Source organism: Cupressus sempervirens, chromosome 4 (assembly GCF_028749045.1).
Source record: "Cupressus sempervirens isolate cs-2001-9-10 chromosome 4, ASM2874904v1, whole genome shotgun sequence".
In the NCBI taxonomy this organism is placed as follows: Eukaryota; Viridiplantae; Streptophyta; class Pinopsida; order Cupressales; family Cupressaceae; genus Cupressus; species Cupressus sempervirens.
This window is the reverse complement of record NC_143121.1, coordinates 528,483,604-528,511,505: the sequence shown is the minus strand read 5'-3', so window position 1 is coordinate 528,511,505 and position 27,902 is coordinate 528,483,604. Positions and strand designations below refer to the sequence as shown.

At 37.3% G+C, this 27,902-nt stretch overlaps 1 protein-coding gene across 2 annotated transcripts in view; it reads left to right on the top strand.

Moving 5' to 3' along the window:
* Positions 1 to 27,902, top strand: part of LOC149562256 (uncharacterized) — a 158,700-nt gene that overhangs the window by 80,824 nt on the left and 49,974 nt on the right. For both annotated transcript variants that reach the window (XM_089825790.1, XM_089825789.1), the window contains 2 exons: positions 15,617 to 15,693; positions 16,712 to 16,794. In XM_089825790.1, coding sequence (XP_089681916.1) covers positions 15,617 to 15,693; positions 16,712 to 16,794 — 160 coding nt within the window. The remainder of the gene's footprint in view (positions 1 to 15,616; positions 15,694 to 16,711; positions 16,795 to 27,902) is intronic.

Below are 27,902 nucleotides of genomic sequence, written 5' to 3'. Positions count from 1 at the left end.
ACCTCTTGTATGCTTCAGAAGAATACACATGCAAATTGGGTCTTTTCACCACAATAATGAGGTCAGAGTCATTGGATATTCCCAAGAATAGAGTAGTGTTTGTTAGTATATGAGTTTTGGGAGGAAAATAAATAATAAAACATATGTTCTAGGGAGTATAGGGCTTAGGATTGTGTTCATGAAAACTACAAAAGCTTGTGGTTTAGGACATGGCATGTTGGAGAGTCATGTATGAGAGACAAGGAGCTATGATCTTGTTCTCTGCTTCATTGCATACTAGCAAGGTCAATGAGAGGGAAATTTTTAACTTCTGTTAGTTTCTTATTGAGAAGACAAAATAGGGGCTTGTGCTTTTGTTTGAACAGCTTTTGTTTGCATGCATTGGCATTGTTTTATGATGGTATGAGATGCAAAAACAACAATAACATGGTACACTTAGATCTCTATCTAGAAATTCAATAGGAGAATCCATTGGATAGGGGAAGGAGATTTATAGTAAGTCATTTTGGGCATGGTTGGGACCTTCAATGATGATGACACGTCAATGATAAATGCTCTTGACAGAAGAATTATATTACCAGTGATATGATTAATTTATGCATTAATAAAGTTAATTTATCAAGTTAAATATAAATATTTAACTTTATTAATGTAAGACTATAGTTAAGTGGAAAATATTCGAAGTCCCCTTATTTAATATCACATTGGTGATATAAAATATTTGGGGACTTATGATTAAAGTAAAAAGCATCACTAGAAAATAAGAATCATGGAGAAATAGGAATTGTGATGAAATAGGGGGGAAAGCAATTGCAAGAAAACAGGGAAAGGCAAAATGTGATTTTGTTTGTCCCATATTTGGCAAGGTGAATGGATGAAGAGAATGTTAAAAAAGAGATTGAAAAGCTCTTTTTGAGCATGCTTGGTTGATTATTGTTATTACTTATGCTTTGGTTCTTGAAGGAGATTAGGCTTCTTATTGTTGGTTTGTGAGGACGGAAACCCTTACAGGTGACAATTCTCCACATTGACAGATACAATCTGGAACAATGTGAGTGGCTTCACTATAGAAGTCACTCCGTAGCTTATTGGGAGTAATTACCTCAATATTCAACAGTGAATATTGCAGGTCTGATTTATAGCAGTAGTTGTGAGAAGTTTGGCAAGTCTGTTCATAACTGTATTTATTGCTTTTGCTGCATAACAGTTCCAGCTGTGGCATTTTGGTGATGCATAGATGTGGGCTAGGGTTTGAAACTCTCTGTATTTTCTGAGTGTAATTCCTGCAGACACTTATATTCATTTCCAGCAAATGTGTATGCTGAACTTGTGCCAATTATCTGATTTAATCATCTGGGTATTCACAGTTTGTAAAATATTATTTCATTTATGAAAATTTATCATATTTTGGGTGATTAAATGAAAGGTTTTGAACATATTATTATTGTTATTTATTTGCAATATAGATCTGCCCTTCAATTATATTCTATCATCTCACTTCAAGCTTTAAAAAATTAAAAAAAGTGAGGAAAAAACACAAACTGGGCAGCATATTACAAAACACAAAGGCTAATAAGAATGCGTTAGGTTGAAGTATCCCTAATCGGATATTTACTCGTTTTTCCCCTTTTGAATATGTTCAGCACTAAACGCATGCAGATGTATTACGAACATAATCAAAACTAGTAGAAACCCCCACAGATATTTCACTAGCTTCTTCTTGAATATAACATTCAAACTTAGATATAGGCATTTGTAATACAATACAATAATAAATGAGAAGATTCTCTACAAGATAATAACTTGTTATTTCCGAAATAACTCTCAAGATTCGAGCATATAACAATGCATTACAAACCAGTAAGATAAAACCAGCAAACTCTTATAACTCCTTAAAATATGTTATTGCATTATACAACAGCAATACAATAACCAACACTAACAAATCTAATCTTAAATACAGATTAACAGTCATATAGGAATACTAGAATAAGAACCTGTAAGCGCATATGAAACACTTGAACTGATGTTTCCCTGGACAATGGGCTTGCGTCCACTGTTTGCCGGTACAAGGGGCTACATCCTCATACTAGCTGAAAGTTGAAGCTTTCCAAATACTCTCGCAAGAGAGAACTGAAATCTAGAATAATAGATCCAAGCATCTCTCAGAATGAGCCTCTTTCCCTTTTTAATACACAAACTCAGACTATTCGATTTCCCTTTGGCTTCATCTTATTCCTCCTTGACCTTTCGCCCTCTTTATAACATTAAATTGACCTTTTTATAAATTGAGTTTACACTTCTCCTAATCAATTTAAACATTATATATAATAAGACTTCAATATTTCTAATGTCCCAAAAAGGGGATATTACAAATTTCCCCTTCTTAAAATTGCCTATCCTCAAGTAATCAGTACCAGGATCGCATATGAATCTGTATGTAGCCTTGTATCCCAATCTGAAAACAAATCCCGCCATCCTGTGAAGCAATATGTCACTCTGCAGTCCATCCGGCAACTGAATCCCTGGATCTCATACAACTCTTTGAAATAATGTTGCACTTGTAAGCTGTACAACTTCGATCATCACTGTATTCAACCTTAAACTGAATAGAATTACATCAAGGTCCTCAACAAGCCATAAATACATATGATCAACACTTGGATCCCAAACCTTCTTGTCATAACTAGCCAATATGATAAGATAGAAATGTATCAGTGGACTATGCATAACCTAGTAGATGATGACAACCTAACCTAAATAGATGATGTAATAAACAAACCGCTCAAAAACTGAGTGTAACACCTTGGGCGCAACAAATACCAAATTGTCATCTTCAATCTAGAGAACCTCCGAGTACATAGGTACTATGAATAAGAATGAAGTTGAAAGAACATTTCCTATGATCAACACATAACTCTCCTCAATACTACTCCAAAAACTATCCAAAAGCTGATGTATATAATCCAATCAACTCCTGTATGGTGTGAAATCATGAACCCTATGTGGAGTGATCCAATGATGCACAATCGTAGTCAAATCACCACTCCCATCGTGTGACCTGGTTTTGCTATTAAGAACCGTAGCTTGATCCGAATCTCTTAAGTCAAGATCATCCTCTTCCTAGAATCCAAGAGGAACTCTCTCCTCTACCTTAAAAAGTGGATTATCGGATATCCAAACAACATCTACCTCAAACAGAGGGTTGTCTATAAGCTGAATGTGTTTTGAAGTTTTGGAACTTGATTGTTGGGGGCAACTATCCAAAGCACACGTCTGTTGAATGCTATCAAGTTCATCAATTGCCTCTAGGAAACATTCCTACCTCTCTTTATCCTCCTGTTCATGAGAGTGATTTGTGATCCTAATCTATTTTTTTGCTTCTTGAAGGGAAATCTGAGCATCATTTAATGCCTCATGGGTTTCCTTAAGCTCTCTATTGAGCTCCTTAATCTCATTCTTTTTTTTGTTCAATTGATCAACATGTGTTTCAGCAACCTTAAGAATGTTATCCCTTTCAGAAAACAAATACAAATAATCTGATTTCTTAGTTTCAAGAGCTGCTTGTTTACCGTATTGGGTAAAGAAATCAATGCATACAGACAATGGATCAGAATAGCATAACTTCTTATATTATTTGCATATGCCAAAGATATTACATTATGCTTATGATGATGAATACAATGATTACCTGGAGGGTGTATATATACATCCCGAGGAACCTTCCCGAAGGTGTCCATCGGTTACATACATGTCGGCTATATAATAAGAACCTTCCCGATACCAACGTAGAACCTTCCTGATACCGACGTAGAACCTTCTTGATACTGATGACATATATCCTGATACACACCCTGTCAGCCGATACTGACGACATACATCCTGATACCGACAACATACATCTTGATATTGACAGCATACATCCTGATACTGACGGCATACATCCTGATACCATATTTACTAATGACATCATCCCCCCAAAAAAGAAAAGTCGTCTTCGGACGACCCCACAACAAAATTCAACAACTAACTACATTTATTCATAAAACAACATAGACTTAGAGATTATGAACCAGAAGGCAGTGTCTTAGACTGTGAAGACTGGTTGCATCGAAGCTGATACACTTGATCTATCTGGACCTTCAAATCAGCTCTGATCTGAGAGTTCTCTTCCACTACTTCCTTCAGCATCAATGCAACCTCCTGACACTCAGGTTACTTCTAATCATGAGCCCTCTTCGCTGAGTCCTTCTCTTGAAGTGCTTCTACCAAACGCTGCTCCTCTGCTGCTAGCTGCTGTTCAGCCTGTTGCTTCCCTCGTGCACCTTCCTCGAGTTGTGCTAACAGGGCTGTCTGTTCTGCTTCCCATGCAATCTACTAGGTGGCAAGTCAGTCGGCCATCTCCTCTCGAGCCTTCTCCGCCATCTCCCGAGCTTCCTGCCCAGCCTCTAGCCTTCATCTCTCTGTAAGCATCAACTCTGCCAAGGACTTGCTCTGCTCTGAGATGAAAGCAAGGCGAGAACGAACATCCTTATCCTTCTCCTCCGCTAATGGTAGAGGGTCTAACATCTGCACCCCTCCATCTACTTTCTTTGTTGTTGTTGCACTCTGATCCTCCACACTTGGTGATGCCGGTACCTCGACTACCTCGGTGTTCGACCAAATGGCCTCCAACTACAGGTCCCATCAACTGGTCACACATCCCACGACTGATAACTGCAACGACCGGGGGTCTAGGGGGAATCGCTCCTAGCGGGGTCGAGGGGCAACGCCCCGAGCTTCTCCTTCCCTAAACTGTGTACGGAAGCTGGTCGAAGAACAATACCAAAATCCACATTGCCCTTCCCTGGACACTGTACGACTGTGCTTCACGTTATGGAGAGAAAATGATAATGCTCCTGTCCCTTTATCTAGCTATGTATGGTGAAATGCCCTGGATTTCATAATGCCGTGAGGTGCCTTGAGGAAGCCCTCATACATTCATACAGTGTCGTCTGGAGGACTTCATTGTGTCGGATGGTGTCTGTTGAAGGACTTAATGTTGTTGTACAGTGTCTACTGCCAATCCTCTTGCATCCGTACGTGGCCTCCAGACAAGCAAATGTGCCTCTAGGATTGATTACTCGTGCCGTACAAGTGCAATGTGTGAACAATTCACAAAGTTATGCCGTACGGTGGTCACTTCCAACCGGTATGGTGATATACTGAAGTTGTATGGTGATGCACTGCCCAGTCGTACGGTGACCACTTCCAAGCCGTACGATGATCACTAAAAACACCGTACGGTGCCTAGCTTCCTAATGCCGTACAGTAACTCACTTCACACCGTACGGTGTCTTCAAGGTGCCATACGGTAACTTTAATTATACACTTAAAAAAAAAAAATGTTCAACTCTGTCTTTTATCTACCTTTACTTATCTTATATATGTGCAGTATTTACATATATACAATATGTACAGTCTTTCTTTTCTCAGTTGCTCGTCCACGAAGGTATGTTATTTCTTCCATGGTAGACTTTCGACCCATTCACTGCATTAGCTACTTCCTTCCTGTTGAGTGTCCATAATTTTATTCCTCTATTATCGCCCACTTCGGGGATTTTATATGGCCTAACCCACTTTATTTTTAACTTGCCTGGTTTGATCTTGTTCCGGCCGTCATACTTGAACACCCACTGTCTGGGTTGAAACTTGTTCAGTTTCAAGTGCTTATCATGCCATGTTTTATGCCTGTTCTATGTCACCTTCATGGCCCATTGTGCCTGTGATCGTCGAAGTTTATTTAAGTTACATGATCTCTCCCTCAGGTTTTCCGTATTGCTCAGTTTGTTCCTGATGCTCGGTACTATGAATTCCGTCTTACCATCAATAATTGTACTCTTGATTTTAGGACCTTCACTCCGTACTACTGAAGCTTTTATTAAACCCTTCCTCTTTGTTTCCTGTGTAGATTGTATGATTTGTCTTCCTTGCTGCCGGCACCTTTTTGCTATATCCGTGGTTCGATGTAACATTTTCTTTTTGCGCGGTCGTACAATAGAATCTTTCCTTCTTCTGGGTTCGTACTCTGTGTTCTTCCCTTTAGTTTCAGCTATAACCGCCTTCCCTTCTTCCACTTCTCTGTATTCCTTCGGACATTCATTTCCTTCTTTGTTACCTTCGTCGACTCTTAACATATTACAGCTCGGAAAGAGCTCGTAATCCTCCATCTACCAGTGAAAAAGACCGTTCAACGAGTCTAGATTGCCCTCACTTGACCCTCCTTATAGTCTCAATACTCCCTCTTTATCAAGTTCCATTCTCTTCTTCCCTTCGTCATCATTCTTGCTTTCACCTTTTGAGTCTGACGATGCTGCCTCCTCACCTACCATTTGTGTGTGCAGGTCAATTATAAATCTTCTGCCTCCACGCTCCATTGATAGAGTATTCTTCTTCCAGTCGTATCGAACGCTTGTTTGCACTAGCCATCCACAGCCTAGAATGGCGTCATATCTTCTCCTCTTCAGCGAGATGACGATGAAGTCGAGCAGGAATGACTGTGTTCCGATAGTGACTGGTTGTGCCATTAGGACTCCCAACGGTTTGATCCTGTGTTGGTCGGCTGTTAGCAATTGGAATGTAGGTGGCCACAATGTCGGCTGTCCCAACCTTTTCCAGGTTTCCTTTGGTAACATATTGACACCGGACCCTCCATCCACAATCGTGTCTATCAAAACAGTCCCGAGAATTCTCATTTTCACAACTATCGGATGACGTCCGGATGAGAGGGCTAACAACATCAGATCTTTTGCACTTGCGCCACCTTCTTTCTCCCTTGTTTTGCTGGTAATTGAGTAGTTGGAGCTATGTTCGTGAGTGCCATACGGAGTTGAGGCATAGTGAGCAACAAATCATTTATTTTATCGGGTACCTCGGTTTGTAATATTTGCCGTACGATGTTCTGTTCTGCGCAGTTTCGTGCGGAGGTACCAGTAGTGTCCTTTAGGTATGCCTTCTTTGCCTGCATTGCTCTCTGGATCTCTGTTTGCACTTCCTCTAGTCTCTTCTTTTCCTCCGTTGGGTTGGGATATACTCTCGCCTGCTTCCGTGTGATGGCCAAAACCTCTTCTTCGTCTGTCCTAATGGTGATCAAATTTACTCCTGACTTCGGGCACTTAGGATCCTCATGATCGCCAGGTCCGCACCATCTGTATAACAATTTCTGTGTGTTCATTGTTGTACAGTCATGGGCAAAGTGGCTCCACAAATTACATGTCCGACATTGAACTATGGGTCGGCTATTTGCATCATATTGAATTCGACTCCTGCTGCCATTATTGTTGTTGCTGTTGTTGTTTTGACCTCGTCGATTGTTTCTGTATCCTCCCGACGTGGCACCCTCCGTACTGATGTTCCCGCTCCCTCCTGATGCAGAAGCCTCCTGTGTGAGGAACACTTGCTGAGGTCTTCTTGTTTTCAGATTGAAAGGGCATTCCTTTGTGGAATGTCCCATGATCTAGCAAATCTCGCAAAATTGGTCCTTCGGATAGGATCCCTTCGTATGGCCTTCTTTCTTCCACTAAGTGCACCATAGCTCATTTCCCTTGGTCTCCTTCTGCATGTTCTTGAATTCTTTCATCATCCGAATCATATCCTTTTAGAGAGAGCGAACCTTCTTGTTGCCCTTTTCATCATCACTGCTCTCTTCTTTTGAAGATGCGTCGTCATCTGAATTAGATGAGCTACTCTTCTTCTTTTTCGTCTTCTACTCACTTTCCAGATTCATAGCTTGAGTGTATGCTTTAGTGTATGACGATGGTAGCACGATCTTCATCTTCTTCCGCAACTTCGAGTGTAGGCCTTCAATGAACCATTGTTTTTGCAATCCGTTGGCTAGGTTATTTTCCATTTTATTTATCAAATCTTTTGATTTCCTCGCGTAGACTCAGATTGTTTCATTTTTCCCCTGTTTTGTATTGTATATCTCCACTACGATTTCATTGTCATTGTGCAACAGTTGAAATTCCGTAATAAACTCCTTTTTGATATTGTCCCAATAGGTTAACTTTTGGGGATTTGTATTAGCGAACCAATCAATTGCAACAGCCTGTAGGGTGGCCGGGAACCGTCGGACCCATTCGTTTGTATCCGTTATGCCATTGGCCCTCCAAATCATTTCGCAAGTTTTACAATGTTGGATCGAATTGGCTGCTCCATCACCATCAAATTTAGCCAATTTCTCCTTTGGTCTTGCCATTCTGGCACCAATGCTTTGTATCCCGATACCAACAGTTTGCACTTCAACACCAACGCTTTGTACTCCGGTAGCTATGCTTTTTTGTGAAGGGTCTCCTTTAAGCGAATCTGTCCGTTCTGAAAGTGTATCGCGGACGAAGAGTTCACTCCATGCTCTTGCTCCCTCGGCACTCTGAGCCGTGTGAGTCGATCCCCTTTTGTCTAGATTCTCTTCCCTTAGCGAATACAGACTCCACCCACTGTCGAGTCTCCTCCAACAATTCTTCAGCGCTTCAAGATCCGTCTGCAATCTTCTGAAACCTCCTTCTGCGTTCAACTTGTGCCAGAATTAAATTTTCTTGCGTAGTACGTATTCCATCTTTTCCCTTTATCTTATTTCAATCCTTGTTAAGTTGATTTGGCATTAATCTTCATTCCTCCCTCCTTCTAGCTTCATAGAGCAACGACGCCAAATGTTTACCATACTGGGTAAAGAAATTAATGTATACAGACAATGGATCAGAATAGCAGAACTTCTTATATTATTTGCATAAGTCAAAGATATTACATAATGCTTATGATGATGAATACAATGATTACCCAGAGGGTGTATATATATTTATCCCGAGGAACCTTCCCGAAGGTGTCTGTCGGCTACATACAACATGTTGGCTACATAATAAGAACCTTCTTGATACTGATGTAGAACCTTCCCGATACTGACAACATACATCCCGATACACACCCTATCGGCTGATACTGATGACATACATCCTGATACCGACGGCATACATCCTGATACTGATGACATACATCTTGATATTGAAGGCATACATCCTGATACCGACGACATACATCCTGATACCATATTTACTGACGACACTGCTTTGATCACTTGCAAATCAGAGACAAGCCAATCTTCTTCCACTCTCTTTTGAACCTTCCTGTAGAGATCCTCGACCATCTTGTAAGTGTTGTCATAACATATCAACAATGCCACAACCATGCCATTACTAATCTTCAGATGATTCTTTAAGGTATGCATTTCATTATTGTCATGTTGAGGCGGTTCATTGTGTTGCAGTATCATCTTGGATTGTTCCTTTGAATTCATGTCATGGGCATCAGAAATATATGGTTCATCAGACAAAGATTCCAATATGTTATTACCTTGTGTGCAACCGACCTCATCACCTTGCCTGTCAAAACTAACCTCTAAATTGCCAACGTAGAAACTTGCTTCCTGAGTAACATCTTCTATGTGATTGTGAGAAGGTTGCAAATCAATGATAGGTGATTGATCTCCTTTTTCAAAATCCTTTATTCAATCATTTTGGTTTGTCAAAAATTCTTCATACACACCTTTGCACTGGTCTTTTGCAAGGAGATCCTAAACCACATCCAAGTACTTTCTTTTTGCCACATCAGTTTTATTTTGCTGCTCTAGATGAAAATCCACATAATCATTGAATGGTAAAACATTTTGAATTCGGGTAGGAAGTTTTTGATATTCCTTGTGAATGTTGAGTATTTCTGTTCTTATATTTGCAGATTGTGGCACCCACAGACTAGGGCTTTCAGTCCTTTCCATATCCCCTTTTGTGTTTTCGTATTTCGGACTACACAATCTATATTCATCAAATTCTAGGCTACCATCTCCAATATCCTTACATTATTATTACTTCTTGGCAGCAAACTTCTTGTATTTACATGTCTCTTGGAGTAATTGTAAAATGCTCTCTTTTCACCATAGCAATCGAATGAAGTCTGCATAAGCTTAGTTTTTTGGAACTTGCTTGGGTTAGTGTGCCTAGCTGGTCTGAACTCTGAATCTTTATCGACATCATTTTCCAGCCTCCCTTAATGATTTCCACCATCAAATTTTTTAAAAGATATGTTGTTTTGAGCCACAGAAAAGTTGTTATACTAGCTTTCGAATTATATGAAATTTTTTAAAGTTTTGAGGATGTTTTCTCCATTATAATCTGGATGATGCACGTTCTCCCTCCCTGGCACATGATGAGGATACTGATCCTCCTTCATGGAAGACTGCTTTGAATTCTGTATTTGTGAAGAAAGCCCATTTCTTCCTCCAATTGAAGCCAATTTTCCCATAGATATATCCTTAGAATTCGGTAAAATATCTTTTGAAGGAAAATTAGCATGATATGAGCCTCTACCAGTCGACTTGAACTAGGGAAACAATAATTGGTATTGATATGCCTTCCTACATTAAATCTTGTTGATCCTAGGGAGCTGATGTTTTGACTGTTTATGCCTTCATTATTGCCCAAAACATTTCTTGCCTGGACTTTGGATGGACATCATCAAATAGAGACACCCACTGGTTATCACAACTTACCTTGTTGCAACTCAATGCAAAGCAATTATCATAAACAAAAGGACCTTGGTGAGAAGGACCTTTTTCAACAAGTGTAGATCAAAGATGCTGCAATAGCCAATGCAGCTATAGGAAGAACACGAGGAGAATGATCCTTCAAAAATAAAATGCGGGCTTCAGAAGACTTGATGTGACTAATGCTGATTTCTGTCTCATCTCTTCTAAGTTATTGACCCACCCTTATCAATGTTAATTGCATTAACTAATCTCGAGGGTCAGCAAGCTCTTCTTGGCCAAGTGTAGATGTTAACGCCCTGAGTGTATTTGCTTTAGGTGGTTGTATTAACAAATTTGCACATGTGACATAACACGCATATATGCAGAGGGATTTCAGATGCATCTCCCCTTTCTCTTGCCCATGATGTGATAAAGCTTGAGCTGCAGAAGTCTAGCATGGGAATCCTTTGCTAATGATTTCTTGATAAAGTCCTTACACTTGAGCTGATGCTTCATAAAATCCGATAGTCCAAAATCTGTTGCCTTTAGAGGTGAAACTTAATCGACATACTTAAAAGGAAGCTCTCGAGTTTCAACTCCTGATGTACACATCATGAAAATGATAACAAACAACAACATCATTTACGATATATATTCCTCTTCCAGTATTTCGCAGAACTATATTCATGGTAATGTTAGTTGCAAGCTGATAGAATATTTGTCCCCTTCTAAAATCCTACGAACAATTGGACCAAACTCGTCTTCTATTGAGCCTGATATAACAGTTCCCCCAGACGTTACACTTAGAGGTTATAAGCAAGTGAATAACCAAAATCATCCAAACTCGGCGACCTCTACGTTGATATGTAACACATCGACAATATATGGTATTGCACGGGTGGCGTATTTGAAGAGTCACCAATTCCACGTTGAAGAGTCGGAAGTGTTGATATCACCATACCAATTGCAACACCTATCCTTTGCAAATTCTGAAATGGAAGAAGCGTTACAATAGTGCCGTTTGGAATTCTTGCCATGTCTCTCCTTATGAGCTTCAAAGTATTTTATTTCAAAATATGGCTTCAACAGTTTTCTTGGCACCTCCTTTGCCAAAATACTCAAACAGCGGCAACACTTCTGATTATTTCTAGTAATCGTGGAAGAAAGGAAAATTAACTAACCGAGGTGTTGTTTGTGTAATTTCCTCAATTCTAGAATTTATTGATTGTGCCTATTGGAATGAAATACTTAGCCTGGCAATATTGTTAAGTCCTTAGGCCAAACCCGAATATACGTTACGAATTCTGAGTGGGTGTCGTTACACCTGAAACATTTCTCTCTTAGTCACGTTAAATAGCCCTTAAGTTGAGCAGTGGTTGTGATGCAAAAAGAACTATGCATAGTACTTTAATACCACGACAAATAACCCGGTTGCAAGTTGAAGAAAGAACAATGTCTGCTCTTGAACTCTTCCTAGTATACTGGCCTTAGACTGAAATTAATTCCTTCATTTGTGAATAATGAACAATTCACTGATGTGTTTATAAAAACTTAGGCCGTCCACACAATGATAAAGTATATGCTTGAATATTATCACTAGTTTCCAAATCTCCTATTCTATGTTGAGTAATGTCCAAAACATTGACCCAGTTATTTTTATTATTATGTCCAGAATAGGTGCCTTTTATAGTGTCTCCACTCTCCAATATAAACTTTAGTGGATTTTTAATATTTATTCCCTATCATGTATTTAAGCCATTTTGCATTTCTAATGGGAAATATTTCCTCAACAATCCACAAAAAATCTTGGGGCGACAATCCTCAGTTCTATTACTTTGAAAGCTCACAGATAGACAAGAGAATCTATTCTGATTGGTTTATGGTATAGCTCTATTTCTGAATCAAACTTCAGTATGAAAATATTTGATTTGTGCAAAGTTAATCTTCAGGATGGCAGGATACACTTGCTCTAATACCACTAAAGTATCCCTAACCAGATATTTACTCATTTTCCCCCTTTTGAATATATTCAGCACTAAACACATGTAGATGTATTACAAACACAATTGAAACTAGTAGAAATCCCCACAAATATTTGACTAGCTTCTTCTTGAATATAACATTCAAACTCAGATATAGGCAAATGTAATACAATACAATAATAAGCCAGAAGATTCTCCACAAGATAATAATCTGTTATTTCCGAAATAACATTCAAGATTCAAGTATATAACAATGTGTTACAAACCAGTAAGATAAAACCAACAAACTCTTATAACTCCTTAAAATATGTTATTGCATTATACAACAACAATACAATAACCAACACTAAAAAATCCAATCTTAAATACAGATTAATAGTTAGATTGGAATACTAGAATAAGAACTTGTAAGTGCATAAGAAACACCTGAACGGATGTCTCCCCAGACAATGAGATTGCGTCCATTGTCTGCCGGCACAAGGGCCTACGTCCTCATACTAGTTGAAAGCTGAAGCTTTCCAAATACTCTCGCAAGAGAGAACTAAAATCTGGAATAATAAATCCAAGCATCCCTTAGAATGAGCCTCTTTCCCTTTTTAATGCACAAACTCAGAGTCTTCAACTTCCCTTTGGCTTCGTCTTATTCCTCCTTGACCTTTCGCCCTCTTTATAACATTAAATTGACCTTTTTATAAATTGAATCTACGCTGATCCTAGTCAATTTTAACATTATATATAATAAGACTTCAATATTTCTAATGTCCCAAAAAGGGGACATTACATAGATGATGGTTATGATTAGATAAGTTGAATAAATAAAACAAATATAAAAAGTTATAATTTTTAGTTGAAGCAAATTCACCAACATTAAGATTGAAGAGGTTACTGAAATCAGGAAGTGAGGATATTTAGTATGCTGGGAATGAGAATAGAGTAATAATAAAAACAACTGAGAGCCTAACGTTTATTTTTCTATATCTCTAGCAGAAACTTCCTATAGAAGAAGAATACTAAGAATAATCTTGATCATGAGCAATTACAAGAGGTAGAGAAATTTTTTGTGAATGGTTACTTTTACCTTTGATTTGATGGTGCATGCCTAGATTGATTGTTGGAAAGGGAAAGTGGTAGAGGTGGAAAGCATTGAAAACTCTGGAGATGCTGGTCTTGTTTGGATCAATTGCAACCAAGTAATAGCTCAAAAAGATGGATGCCAATGACCTTGAGAATTGTGAAATCCTTGTTTGAGAGGAGATCTTGGATAAGGTGTATATGTGAGATACTTCCTATGGGGGAAAATCTGCTATATTAGAAGCTGGTATCAGGTTTGATACTATGTTACCCCAGGTTTCCGGGACAAGGGACAGAGGGATTGGGAAATGGGTTTTTGGGATGAAGTTTTATTTCTCAAAGCAGGGGATGGCAGTGGGAACTGCTATATAAAAATAACAAAAATATAAATATATAGGGAAATATTAGATATTGATATAAAAACATGAATAAAGCATTCTTATATAAATTATAGAACCTTACAATATAATGTTTGTGTTAAATAATTTAACCTTAGAGTTCACATGAGAGTGTAAACCAAACAAATTATCAAAACTGAAACATTAATTTTATGGGACAGCCAAGGGAAAGGTTTCTAGAAGTTTACAAGTTTCCAAGACGTCCTAGAACAGGTCACATTTTGCCGAAAACGTGCCCCTGGGTAACACAGGTTTGATAAAATTGAAATAATTTCTGAAATTCTATGAAACAAATAGGCATGCAGATGGCTATGTGGTCTTGGTAGATAGCTATATGGAGGAGGGATATAATGAATTTACCTTGGATCATACAAGGGGATCCTATCTTCTATTGGATGCCAGCCAAATGATCAGAGAGGAAGGAGGAAAACTATTCATGAAAACTGGACATGGTAAAGAATTTTGGGAAAGGCATTGGAAGAAAAAATTATGAATTTGAAATTAACTTGGTGTAGCATTGATGAAGGAGAAAAATACATAAAATAAAACATTGGTCTTAAAGAGAAAAAAAAAAAATTGCTAGTGAGGAAGCTTCACAAGTTGAGTCAAGAACCAACGCATTGCACTTCTGACATTTCTCTACTTGCCACCTTTTATTGTACTACACACATCTTTTTCTCACCCTTTACATAGGCACATTGATTTTCCTAGGTGTTCAAATTTATGTATCTACAGGGGTCTGAAAATAAACAACAAGAGGCAAAGGAGTCAAGAGTTCCAAAACACTCTTGGATAGATAAATGGCTATGTTTAGTTGTGACAGAATACACAAGTTTCCTATGGGAATAACACATTTTACTCTAGTGTATTAGCATTATAAATATACTCTTGTGCAAATATACACTATTATATAGCTTTAGCAAATTACAGATCAGTGGTAGCAGTCGAGGTATTGCTTGAATGGTCTACTTGAGGAAGTAGTTTAAATCTTTGGTTGGTACCATGCACTGCTAAGATAGTGAAATGACAATTGAATTTAGTTCAATAGCCAAGGTTGACCTCTAAAACCACTGGAGGAGAATTCAGTACAACATTTTCTGAGATCTTCCTCTAGGAGTGTATTGTCCTTGATTAGCCTCATAATCACAATTTTAATTTTTTTAACTATTTAATTTACAATTTATTTGATCAATTCTCCACTCTAATTGTTTTAAGACAAAGATTATGGAACTCTAAATTTACTGGGTTGTTGTAATATTGAAATCAAGTTCTATTAATGTACTCCATATTATTGTTATTCCAGTTTTGTCACGTCTCATTAGCATATTCCATCTTGCAAGCCCCAGGTAAGATTAAAAGGAATGATCTCTTGACAACCCATCACCATTCATGCAACATTCATCTACTATCCCTGTTTTTATATAAATACATATAATATTGTACCATGTTAGCCTTAAAAGTTTGATACTGGTTTTAAATACCATGTGTCAATAAGAAAGAATATTTTTAATCTTTCAATCATTGAAATCTAAACTGACATAACTAACACATCCAAAGAATTTGTTTAATTTTATCATATTATAGTAAATTGGATTCAATTTATTGCCTTGTAGGAGGCAGCCGACCTGTTCTTGGGGACATGCTTGTTATTGGAGGTTCCATGCTTTATGCAATAAGCAATGTCAGTGAGGTATGGAAATTCTAAATTTTGGAATGAATTTTTTTTTCAGTATGTTGGGTGGTAAAAAATGAACGCCAGAGACTGCAATTATGAATTTGTTTTATATTACATGGAAAATTAGAATAATTGTAGATTCAGGATTGTGTGTGTTGGAGTTTGAATAGAACAGTAAAGCCCCAAATAGATTGTGGTGTCATGGATAAGACATCCTTAAGGCTACATATAACAATTGGACTCTTGTAAAAGTCCTTTGTGCATTTTTGTTATTGGATATTCGATGCTTCATACAAGAAGCAATGCCCTTGAGCTATGGAAAACTTTGAATATACAATGCAAAATAACAATGAAACCCATTGCTTTTGAATATACTGGTTGGAAGGATTTAAAAGTGCAACAGTAGAAATTGCAAGCAGAACTTTGCTTACTATTACATGGAAAATCAGAATACATGTAGATTTAGAATTGTGCATGTGGGGATTGGGCAAGACTAGTTAAAACACTGATAGGTATTGTAGTCCCATGAGCAATACATCCTCTAGGATACTTATACTAGAGGATACTTGGACATTTGCAAACATCCTTTTGTGCATTCTTGACATAATGTTCAAGCCCTTGCCTTTGCCTACTATTCTCTTCCACTGAGTCTGCATAGGATTCTAATAATGATGAAAGTTCTTTGATACGGATAGACTCTCAAAAGCCATGCCAGTTCCTTGTCTATCGAAGATTAGTGTCAGATCATTATTTGATCCGACCAGGTTACTGATTTCTTTAAATTGTACTTATAGTAGCTGCAGGGGTTCTCAATGTAATGATTATTTTAGCTACATATGCTTCATATTACAGATCTTTTCTGCAGCCAAAACTAATTCATACCATGCTGAAAATCTTCTTGGTATTTAAATTTTGATTGCACACAAATATTTATCTGTTAATAGTCTAATGTCAGCATGTACTAAAATTATATAAATTTTTCAATGTGAAATTTGTTGTTAAAATTTGAGACTGAATGCTTTTTTTTGTGCAGGAATTTTTTGTGAAAAATGTTGATCGAGTTGAACTCATGGCAATGTTAGGATTGTTTGGAGCCACAATAAGTGCTTGCCAAGTGTATCCAAAAAAATGTGTTTATTATGCTTTGGTCTATAAATTATATTTTGTAGAGGTTAGCAAGTGTTTTTGTAGTTTGAAAATTTACTTTTCCATAGTATAATCATTGTTTGTGAGTGACTAAGGATTTAGCTAGTTTAACACTAACGTTGTAGTAGTTGCACGGATGGATTTTACCAATCATTGTTCCGCTTTGCATCACTGATGTGCCTTATACATATTCTACATGCATGCCCGAAGTTATTTATTCTCAGCTATCTAAGTGAGCCAATTTTTTACAAGAATTATCTTGTTTGCAGTAAATTCTATTTTAATCATAAATTGTAGTTCAATAATCAGTTTTAGGTTTCATTTATCTTCTTTTACTTCTATTTGTTCTGTCAAATTTATCAGTTAAAAAGATAAGAAAAATTACTATCCTTGTTGACAACGAGATGAGAGTGTAAAGGTACAGTTGCCTTACAGTTTGCATACAATTGGCCTATTTTCCACTAGCCAAAGTCTGAGGAGTGGACTAAACATAATTGTCAACAGTAGCATAGCTTTGTAATGTCCCCCTTATGGGTTATCTAGCATTGAAGTTGGCTCTGACCTTCTTGTTGAGTGTTAGCCATTGTAGAGGGCTTATTTGATGTTGTCCACCTCAGTTAGTCATGAGTACACTCATCCCATTTTCTGAAGTGACTTCTGGCTTTGGTGTGATCTTTAAGATTTGTGGAGAGAGCGTCTATGCAGTTGGCTCTGACCTTCTTGTTGAGTGTTAGCCATTGTAGAGGGCTTATTTGATGTTGTCTATGTCCTCAGTTAGTCATGAGTACGCTCATCCCATTTTCTGAAGTGACTTCTGGCTTTGGTGTGATCTTTAAGATTCGTGGAGAGAGAGCATCTATTCATTCATCATTAATATCATCCCAGTACAGTACAATTTGATTTGAATGCTTTTTGACAGTTTTGGGTAAATTAGGTGTATTGATGAGTTAAAGTTGATGATTTTACTAAGGTTTCTTAATATTATTTAAATACACCTTTATGTCATAGTTTGTTGGAAAGAGGATGATTTTAAAAAAAATCATTGATGCATAAAATCTAAGTTACCGATTCGGATGCAGATTCTCAAGTGGATTCCGAAAGTGGATATCGGATGCGGGGAATTTTTTTTTTGGATGCAGATGCGGGAGGAAACTTATATATAAATATAGTTTAAAAAATATATAATTATATATATAATATATGCAAGGAAATGCAAGAAATATACAAAAACAAATCATTTGATAATATGACTATGACACTCAACTCTTTATCAAAATTCATATGATATATCAATATGTGCTTGTCCAACATTAGAGTTTAGTCTTAGACAATAAGTTCAAATAGGTCATGTTCAAGATTCCAAAAAAATAAAAACTTAGTTAATGATTGAAGATTCAATCAACTAATATGCATCAGAGTCTAAATCATAGGGATTCACAAGAAACTCCACATTCTCATCATCATCTCCAACTACTAAAAGATCATTTTAACCAAACATGGTTCCACTTATGCTAGATGTACCATGTGCCACGCTATCATCATCACCATATCCAATTGTAGTAAGATAATGAAGTGTTGCATCCAAATCCGCACACTTAGGGGCTACATCTTAAAGCTTTGTTGCCCCTCCCTTGTAATGATCATTCTTACGTGTCAAAAGATGCAAGTTGGTGTCGACAAAGACCAAGTCCTCAGTTTTTTTGGAACCCAACCGGTTGCGCTTCACTGAATGGATAAAGGAGTATGTACTCCAATTCCTTTCAGCAACAGAAGAACTAGCAACCTAGATAGTTGTCACAAAACATACAAATGAAAAGCAAATCAATTCTAAAGAATGTGTGAAACACTAAATTCTAGAATGCGAGTGTAAACATAAAAGTTTAAAACAAAACAAAATAAAAAACTTAGTTGTGATAGGACCTTGATTGCAAGAAGTTGAAGATGCTTGAAAGGTTGACCATACATGTACCACCATGTGATAGCTCCCATTCTATCTTGGTCCTTTAGTGCAAATGGAGAATGCTTCTATCTTGAAGCAAACAATCCAAATTCTACCCTTACTTTTGCATGCATTTCTTCTAGTGGGAAGCATCTTGTAAGAGCTTTGTGGCACCCCTGAGCAACCTCCTCATTTGCAAATGGTGCAACTCTACCTGGCATATCATGTACCTCCTCACTATAGTACCTAGGAGATAAGGCATATGCATGGAGGTGTAATGGGTAGTCATCTTATTCCAGCGATGGTGGATAATTGCTTACACTTGTTTACATAAGGCTTCACTTTGTGTGGGGTGACTCTAATGTGCTTGTATAGAATGTTATACCTTCTTAATCATGGTGTCTATGCCATCATACACATCCCACAAGCAAGGTGTATTTGTATCAGCAAAATGGAGCATAGTCATGATGGGCTTGGTGAAATCCAATACATATGCCACACGAGCCCACCAACTCTCATTCAAGATCAAATCCATGACCCTTTGTGCTCATTCTGAATTTGAGGCCTTCCATATGCCCCATTGACTACCAATGACACTTAGGGGCTACATCCCAAAGCTTTGTTGCCCCTTCCTTGTAATGATCATTCTTCCGTGAAAAAAGACGCAAGTTCACATGGACAAAGACCAAGTCCTCAGCTTTCTTGGAGCCAAACTAGTTGCACTTCACTGAATGGATAAAGAAATATGTACTCTAACTCCTTTCAACAGCAGAAGTAGAAACCTAGATAGTTGTCACAAAACATACAAATGAAAAGAAAATTAATTCTAAAGAATGTGTGAAACACTAAATTCTAGAATGCAAGTGCAATCATAATTTTTTTAAAACAATACAAAATTAAAAACTTACTTGTGATAGGACCTTGATTGCAAAAGGTTGAAGATGCTTGAAAAGTTGACAATACATGTACCACCATGTGATAGCTCCCATTCTATTTTGGTCCTTTAGTGCAAATGGAGAATGCTTTAACCCTGAAGCAAACAACCCAAATTCTACCCTCACTTGTTTCATGCATTTCTTCTAGTGGGAAGAGTCTTGTAAGAGCTTTGTGGCACCCCTCAGCAACCTCCTCATCCGCAAATGGTGCAACTCTACTCGGCATGCCACGTACCTCCTCACTATAGTACCTAGCAGATAAGGCATATGCAAGGAGGTGCAATGGGGTAGTCATCTTATTCCAGCGATGGTGGATAATTGCTTGCACTTGTTTACATAAGGCTTCACTTTGTGTGGGGTCAGTCTCATGTGCTTGTATATAATGTTTTACCTTCTCAACCATGGTGTCCGTGCCGTAATACACATCCCCCAAGCAAGGTGTATCTATATTAGAAAAATGGAGTATAGTCAACATGAGCCCACCAACTCTTATTCAAGATCAAATCCTTGACCCTTTGTGCTCTTTCTGAATTTGAGACCTTCCATATGCCCCATTGACTACCGATGACACTTAGGGGCTACATCCCAAAGCTTTGTTGCCTGTTCCTTGTAATGATCATTCTTACGTGACAAAAGACGCAAGTTGGTGTGGACAAAGACCAAGTCCTTAGCTTTTTTGGAGCCCAACCAGTCGCACTTCATTGAATGGATAAAGGAGTATGTACTCCAATTCCTTTCAGCAGCAGAAGAACTAGCAACCTAGATAGTTGTTACAAAACATACAAATGAAAAATAAATTAATTTTAAAGAATGTGTGGAACACTAAATTCTAGAATGCAAGTGTAAACATAAAAGTTTAAAACAAAACAAAATTAAAATCTTACTTGTGATAGGACCTTGATTGCAAGAGGTTGAAGCTGCTTGAAAGGTTGACCATACATGTACCACCATGTGATAGCTCCCATTCTATTTTTGTCCTTTAGTGCAAATGGAGAATGCTTTAACCCTGAAGCAAACAATCCAAATTCTACCCTCACTTTTTCATGCATTTCTTCCAGTGGGAAGAGTCTTGTAAGAGCTTTGTGGTACCCCTTAACAACCTCCTCATCTGCAAATGGTGCAACTCTACCTGACATACCACGCACCTTCTCACTATAGTACCTAAGAGATAAGGCATATGCAAGGAGATGCAATGGGGTAGTCATCTTATTCCAGCGATGGTGGATAATTGCTTGCACTTGTTTGCATAAGGCTTCACTTTGTGTGGGGTCAGTCTCATGTGCTTGTATAGAATGTTTTACCTTCTCAACCATTGTGTCCATGCCATCATACACATCCCCCAAGCAAGGTGTATCTATATCAACAAAACGGAGCCACACGAGCAGACCAACTCTCATTCAAGATCAAATCCATGACCCTTTGTGCTCTTTCTGAATTTGAGGCCTTCCATATGTCCCATTGACTATCGATGACACTAAGGGGCTACCTTACAAAGCTTTGTTTCCCCTTCCTTGTAATGATCATTCTTACATGACAAAAGACACAAGTTGGTGTGGACAAAGATCAAGTCCTCAGCTTCCTTGGAGCCCAACCAGTCGCGCTTCTTTGAATGGATAAAGGAATATGTGCTCCAATTCCTTTCAGCAGCAGAAGAACTAGCAACCTAGATAGTTGTCACAAAACATACAAATGAGAAACAAATCAATTTTAAAGAATGTGTGAAACACTATATTCTAGAATGCAAGTGTAAACATAAAAGTTTAGAACAAAACAAAATTGAAAACTTAGTTGTGATAGGACCTTGATTACAAGAGTCTGAAGATGCTTGAAAGGTTGACCATACATGTACCACCATGTGATAGCTTCCATTCTATTTTTGTCCTTTAGTGCAAATGGAGAATGCTTTAACCCCAAAGCAAACACTCCAAATTCTACCCTCACTTTTTCATGCATTTCTTCCAGTGGGAAGAGTCTTGTAAGAGCTTTGTGGCACCCCTTAACAACCTCCTCATCTGCAAATGGTGCAACTCTACCCAACATACCACGTACCTCCTCACTGTAGTACCTAAGAGATAAGGCATATGCAAGGAGGTGCAATGGGGTAGTCATCTTATTCCAACGATGGTGGATAATTGCTTGCACTTGTTTGCATAAGGCTTCACTTTGTGTGTGGGGTCACTCTCATGAGCTTGCATAGAATGTTTTACCTTATCAACCATGGTGTTCATGCCATCATACACATCCCCCAAGCAAGGTGTATCTATCTCAGCAAAACAATGCATAGTCATGATGGGCTTGGTGAAATCCAATACATGCCACACGAGCCCACAAACTCTCATTCAAAATCAAATCCATGATCCTTTGTGCTCTTTCTGAATTTGAGGCCTTTCATATGCTCCATTGACTACTAATGACCATTTGGCCCAATGCATCTTTTACCTTGAGGATTCGTCTTATAACAATAGTATGAGATGCAAAACAGGTCTCAGCAACCTAAACAAGTTAACAATATGTCAATGGACAATAAAATTATAAATTTTACATTTTAACTAAATTATAAATCCATGAAACTTAGTAATTTAAAAAAATCAATTTACCTTCAGCAACTCCAATTTCGAGTATGTTCTAAAAATGGATTGTGATATGTGGTGGTTTGTCACAAACATTTGTATGTGCCCCTCTCTTGGTATATTTTCTTCACCCAATCCATTTGAGTGCCAATCTTCTGCATGATCAAGTTAAGGGAGTGAACAGTGCATGGGGTCCAAAAAATATGGTCATACCAACTCTCAACTAAAGCATCCCACCCTTGCAATTTGTAGCATTGTCTGTGATCACTTGTACCACATTCTCACTACCCACCATCTTGATGGCCTCGATGAGAATTCTAGAAATGAATTCGGAATCCTTCACTTGCCCCTCACAATCAACAGGCTTCAAAAACATTGTCCCTTTGGGGGAACTGCAATCACATTAATCAATGGTCGGTTTCTTGTATCCTTCCAACCATCTGATACAATAGTTATACCCGATGTTTTCCAAATTTTTTTGATTGGTTGAAGGTCTTTCTCTATATGTGTCTTCTCTTGTTGCAATAGAGTCGTACACCTTTTCATACCCCAAGCTTGTGTAGTCAGATAGTGATTCTTTGATTGCTGCCACCATTTCCTTCCAATATGGTGATTTCACCAAGTTGAAAGGAAGCCCATTCGCATAGAGGCAACATGCAATAGCTTCATCAACATAGTCTCTTGCCTCCATTTTAAATGGGGTGTGCAATGGGCCACTTTTGCAAGTTCAAATTCCCACTTTTTCCTCATCCTCTCCTAGCAGATGTACTTGCAAGAATGGGTGTTGGGAGGATGCAATTGGTTCAATGGGTGCATGCATCTTGTTTTCTTTGAGGATGGACCTTGATAGTAGTTTTTTTTTGATCTATTGATCAATGCATCAACAACTTCTTTTTCTCTTACAAATGAAAGTACTTCTGCACTATAATTGCAGTACCATTTTTGCCAATAATTGCAAGGTTTTCCTTTGTTACTTTGACAATAATTGCACTTCCAATAGTATGAGCCACCTCCTGCAACTTGTGATATCCGTGTTGTATGTCTCCACAAAGGAGAACCTATATCAGTTTTGAAATTATCAGTCCCTTGCCCTCCTCGGCCCCCCACTGAACTTTGACTAGCACTATCACCAGTATCCATTCTTGCCTAGTTTTTTGCAACCTATTCTATAAGAAAATAATTAAATTTAATTAGGTCTTAACAACTATGAACATCATGCATACAAGTGGAAAGAAGTGAGAAAAAACTACTAAAATAAATACCCAAACTTGCTTCTATATATCTTTCAAAAAAACAATTTGAAAAATTTCTTCACTAACTTGAAAAAATTCATCAAAATACTCCAGAATGGGATTGATCACTTACCTTCAATGATTTAAACTCCTTTGAGAAAGCTATCTCTCACTCTTTGATCAATCCTCTTCGAAAATGTTGAACTTGCTTCACAATGGCAATGCAAACTAGAGACCAAATGAGAAGTGGTTGTAGTTGCAAACAAAGCTCCAAAGTGAGTTGTGAATGCTTCAACATTCACTTTTAGGGTCATTTTAGGGTTTCATAGCAAAAAAACCCCCTAAAAAACAATTAAAACATGTGCATAATGGGCAAGTTAAGTTGTTTTTGAGTTTTGTATTATGTTTTTTGGGCCTTTTGGCCGCTGGGCCTGCAGATTCTCCCAGGTGCGTCCGGAAGTCCAGTGGAAGCTAGCTGAAAGCCAGCCGCAGGCTGCTGGATGCATTTGGAAGCCAATTTCTAGCTTCCAAATGCATCTGGAAGCCTGAGGCTGGCTTTCCGTCAGCTTCCGCAAGTTGAATGATTACATTGAGTGATTGCTTATGATGTATTGGCTTTCAATCGCATTTGGAAGCTTGCAACTGGCTTCCGGTTAGCTTCCGCAGGGCTTCTGAACGCATTTGGAACCCATCCGTTTCAGCTTTTGCACCTAGGGCCTGGATGCACGAATTGGTAACTTAGCATAAAATACAAACCGCGAATATCAAAATTATCATTATTTTACTACAAATTTTTTTGAGCTAAAATAGAGTATTAATTAGAAGGGTGAACATTAAGTTTTCCTTTTAGATTGTTTGGTGGGAAAACGTATCAAATGGAATGTAGTGGTTCATTTGGCACAATGCAAACTATGTATATCTGTCTAGTGAAAATGCTCAGGGTTTCTTGAGATTGAACTTGGTTCATCTTACCTCTCTAGAGGACAAAATCCCTCTCGAAGAAGATTAGCCATAGTGGTGGAAGATCCTCCCTACTTAATGTGGCGAGGTACATCTAGTGTCTTAGATTGTGTAGAAAGTAGTAGTGTAGGTTTCATATAAGATTGATTTGTTGGTAAATTTTGAGGTTTGATTGAAGTTATGGATTTGAATTTATATCAGTTTTTATCTAAGTTACCAGATTCTCTCCAACTATCCTCAAAGTTTGGTCCTTGTCAAATTTGCCCCAAATTCCTCTACAGGGCTGTGAATTCTATTCAAGGAACCAAGGCAGAATTTGAGGCGAATTTGGAAGAATTTGCTGCCTTACAGCTGAACCCGGGCTGAATTTGGTCTCAAAACATTTCTTTTTGATTTTTTAAAGGTGTTTTTTTTGCCTAATCCGATCTATTCGACCTTCTAGCTTTAAAAGTGACCACTAAAAAGGCCAAAAGGATGGTTTATATGGCATCTGTGCATTTGTGAATAAAAAAGAAAACTTTGTTATATGGGAAACCCATGTTACCAATAGGTGAAATCCAAATTGATGATTATAGATTAATTTCTTTAAAAAGCTACAATATCTTTGAATCTAGGGCTTATAACTTGAATCTTAACTTCTGATCTAGCTTGGTTAGAAATCCTCTTACAAATACAAAATAAAAATCGAGACAATTTCACCTATCCTCTGATGATTCCTTTCATTTCAAACTGATCCCTTGATCTGGAAATATGTTCCATACATGTGAATAGGAAAAGTGTATCATGTTGTATGTATGTATGGCTAAATGATGCAAGTAATTTCCTATTGAACTGAAACATAGATATGGTGGTGTATTTTGCTATGTTTCTTTACTATTAGCATAGTGGTGTACAAACTTATTTGATGTTTCTTATATTCTCACACATATTTTAGAAAAAAACATATTTTTCGTACCGACGAACTCAAAACAAACCCAAACCCTCCTTTAAAAAAATTGAATGAATTTTGAACCCGAATCTGAAACTTGACTCTTAACTTGAATCTGAACTGGCAACTTAGGTTTTTATAAGTTTGTAGAGATCCCAAAATGATAGAGTTTTGGGGTTTATTTAAATTCCAAATTGTTTGTCTCATGGAATTTGTGTCACGAATGATTTTCTTGAATGGTGGTCGTGACTTTTCTTAAGAAATCAACAAAGGAGATTAAATAAGGACAAAACCCAAACTTGCCTTTAAGTTCCATCTCGTATTTGTTGTTTTGCATTTTGTCACCACAAAATATAGGTAACTATACGAAACTTTTTCAACTTAGTTTCATATTTCTCTGAGTTAGTTCGTTATTTAATTGGATAACATTGACCAACCAACCAACTCCAATTGACATAATGAATCCTTTTACTGAAGGCTTTCGTCAAGTCTTTTAGTTTTTCAATTTGTTGAGCCTATGCTTGGTTTTTGAAGCCTTGAACATCCTTTTTCGCATTTTTGAGTGTGTGTTTGTTAGCTTTTGATCTTTTGGTTTTGCTCAAATCATTGCTTTCGGTTTTCCCTTCAATTTGATCTATCTTAGGGCTTAATCGAAGTTAGCAATCAAAAGATATGATCATTTTAGTGCCCAAAAGGTGGACTCTCCAGATGCAATTGCATAATTTAAAATATCATGTTATATTTTAATGTTGACATTCACTTTTTGAAAAATACAACTTAAAATCACTTTATGTTATGTTTTTAAGTTACTTTATCATTTAAATTTATCACTTAAAGTAACTATAGAGTACTTTATGTTTTATTTATAATTTGAGTTGCTTTTTAATTTTTCACTTAAGTGACTACATTAACTATATATTTGATTTTTTTTTGAAGTAACTTCATGTTTTGTTTAAAACATATAAGCTAAATATAACTTTTTGAAATGATGTTTGCTCATAAAATGTTAATTTTATTATGCAAATGTTGTTTTTGATCCATTTAAGTGATATTTTCTCAAAAATCTATTACACATGTGCTTAATTGATCACTTAAGTTGTGCAAAACATGTCTTTCAACTCATTTGCATGTAAATATGTAAATGCTTCTAGATACCACATTTTTGAACTAAAGGCATGGAAATGCATGTAGCTTAAAATATGCAATGGGACTTCTAGAGTGAGACTTGCATATTTGGGTTTTTTAAAAATATGCAATCATCCTCCAAGAGTGCGTTTTGCACTAAAAAGGTTATTATATCAAGTTTTTAAAATATGCATTGCTCCTAGAATGCATTTTGCATCTTGAGGGTGAATGCATGTTTTTAAAATGTCATTGCACTCCTAGGGTGCATTTTGCTTAAAGAAGCCATTCCATCATATTTAAAATATGTATTGTTCCCTCTAGAGTGAGTTTTGCATCTATTCCATGCATTGGCAAAGATAAAACCCATTTTTGAAGATTCAAGGGAAAAAAACTTCATTTTTGCTTCCTCCAAGAACATGTTTTCTATAAAAAATGCTTAGATCTGCCCATATAATGACTTGAAATCCATGAGGTCGTTTTGCATATTTATGCATTCCCATGCATTAGGCATTGAAATTCATGCAAGAAACAATCTAGATTTTGAGGTTTTGAAGCTACGTTTTGGAGAAATTTGCCCAGATTTGGGACTTTTTGATCACTTTTTTCCTCCAATACAAGTCGTTTTGGCCTTGTGATCCTTGTGTTTTCTATTGAAGAACACGTTTTTTTCCTTAAGATGTCAAAAATGCTTCATTTCATGCTCTCTATGAATCACGTTTTTACAAGAACACCCAGAATTTGAGAGTTTTGAAGCACATTTTTTTACTGAAGGAGAGGTTTTTTGGCATCTTTATGCATGATCTTTCTATTGGTAAACACGTTTTTGCATTCTAAGAGCAAAAACGATTCATGTAATGATCCTTTGAGACCACGTTTTTGATAAAAACGAGTTTTCTTTGGAGTTTTTAGCAAAAATGACTTGCATTCAAGTGATTGTTGGGCACGTTTTTGGATATTCCATATGCAAAACATATATTCAATGCTCATTTCAGATTCATCATTTGCAAAGTTGAAAGAGTCAAGTTAGTTGCTTGTGGATTCAAATTTTCAAACCTATCAATCCTCCACATTTGGCTCTTTGATCTCCAAGTAAGTGGACATTTTCAAACTTGCTTATTAATTCTTGCTTATCTTGCTATTTTGTTGAATATTTCAGCTTGATGTTGCACACTTGTTCAAAGATATGCCATATAAAGTGCATTTTGCCTTTAAATATGATGAAAAATCTCATTTTCACACATTTGGATTTTCCCCAAACTCCAAATTCGAATTTGCACTTGAAAGCAACTTGCTTGTTGACATGTTTGACTAAAAGACTAAAGGTATGTGTTTTCTCTGTTCTTGTTTTTATTGGTTGTTTGCTTGCTTTTTCATTTTTCTTCTTTTGAA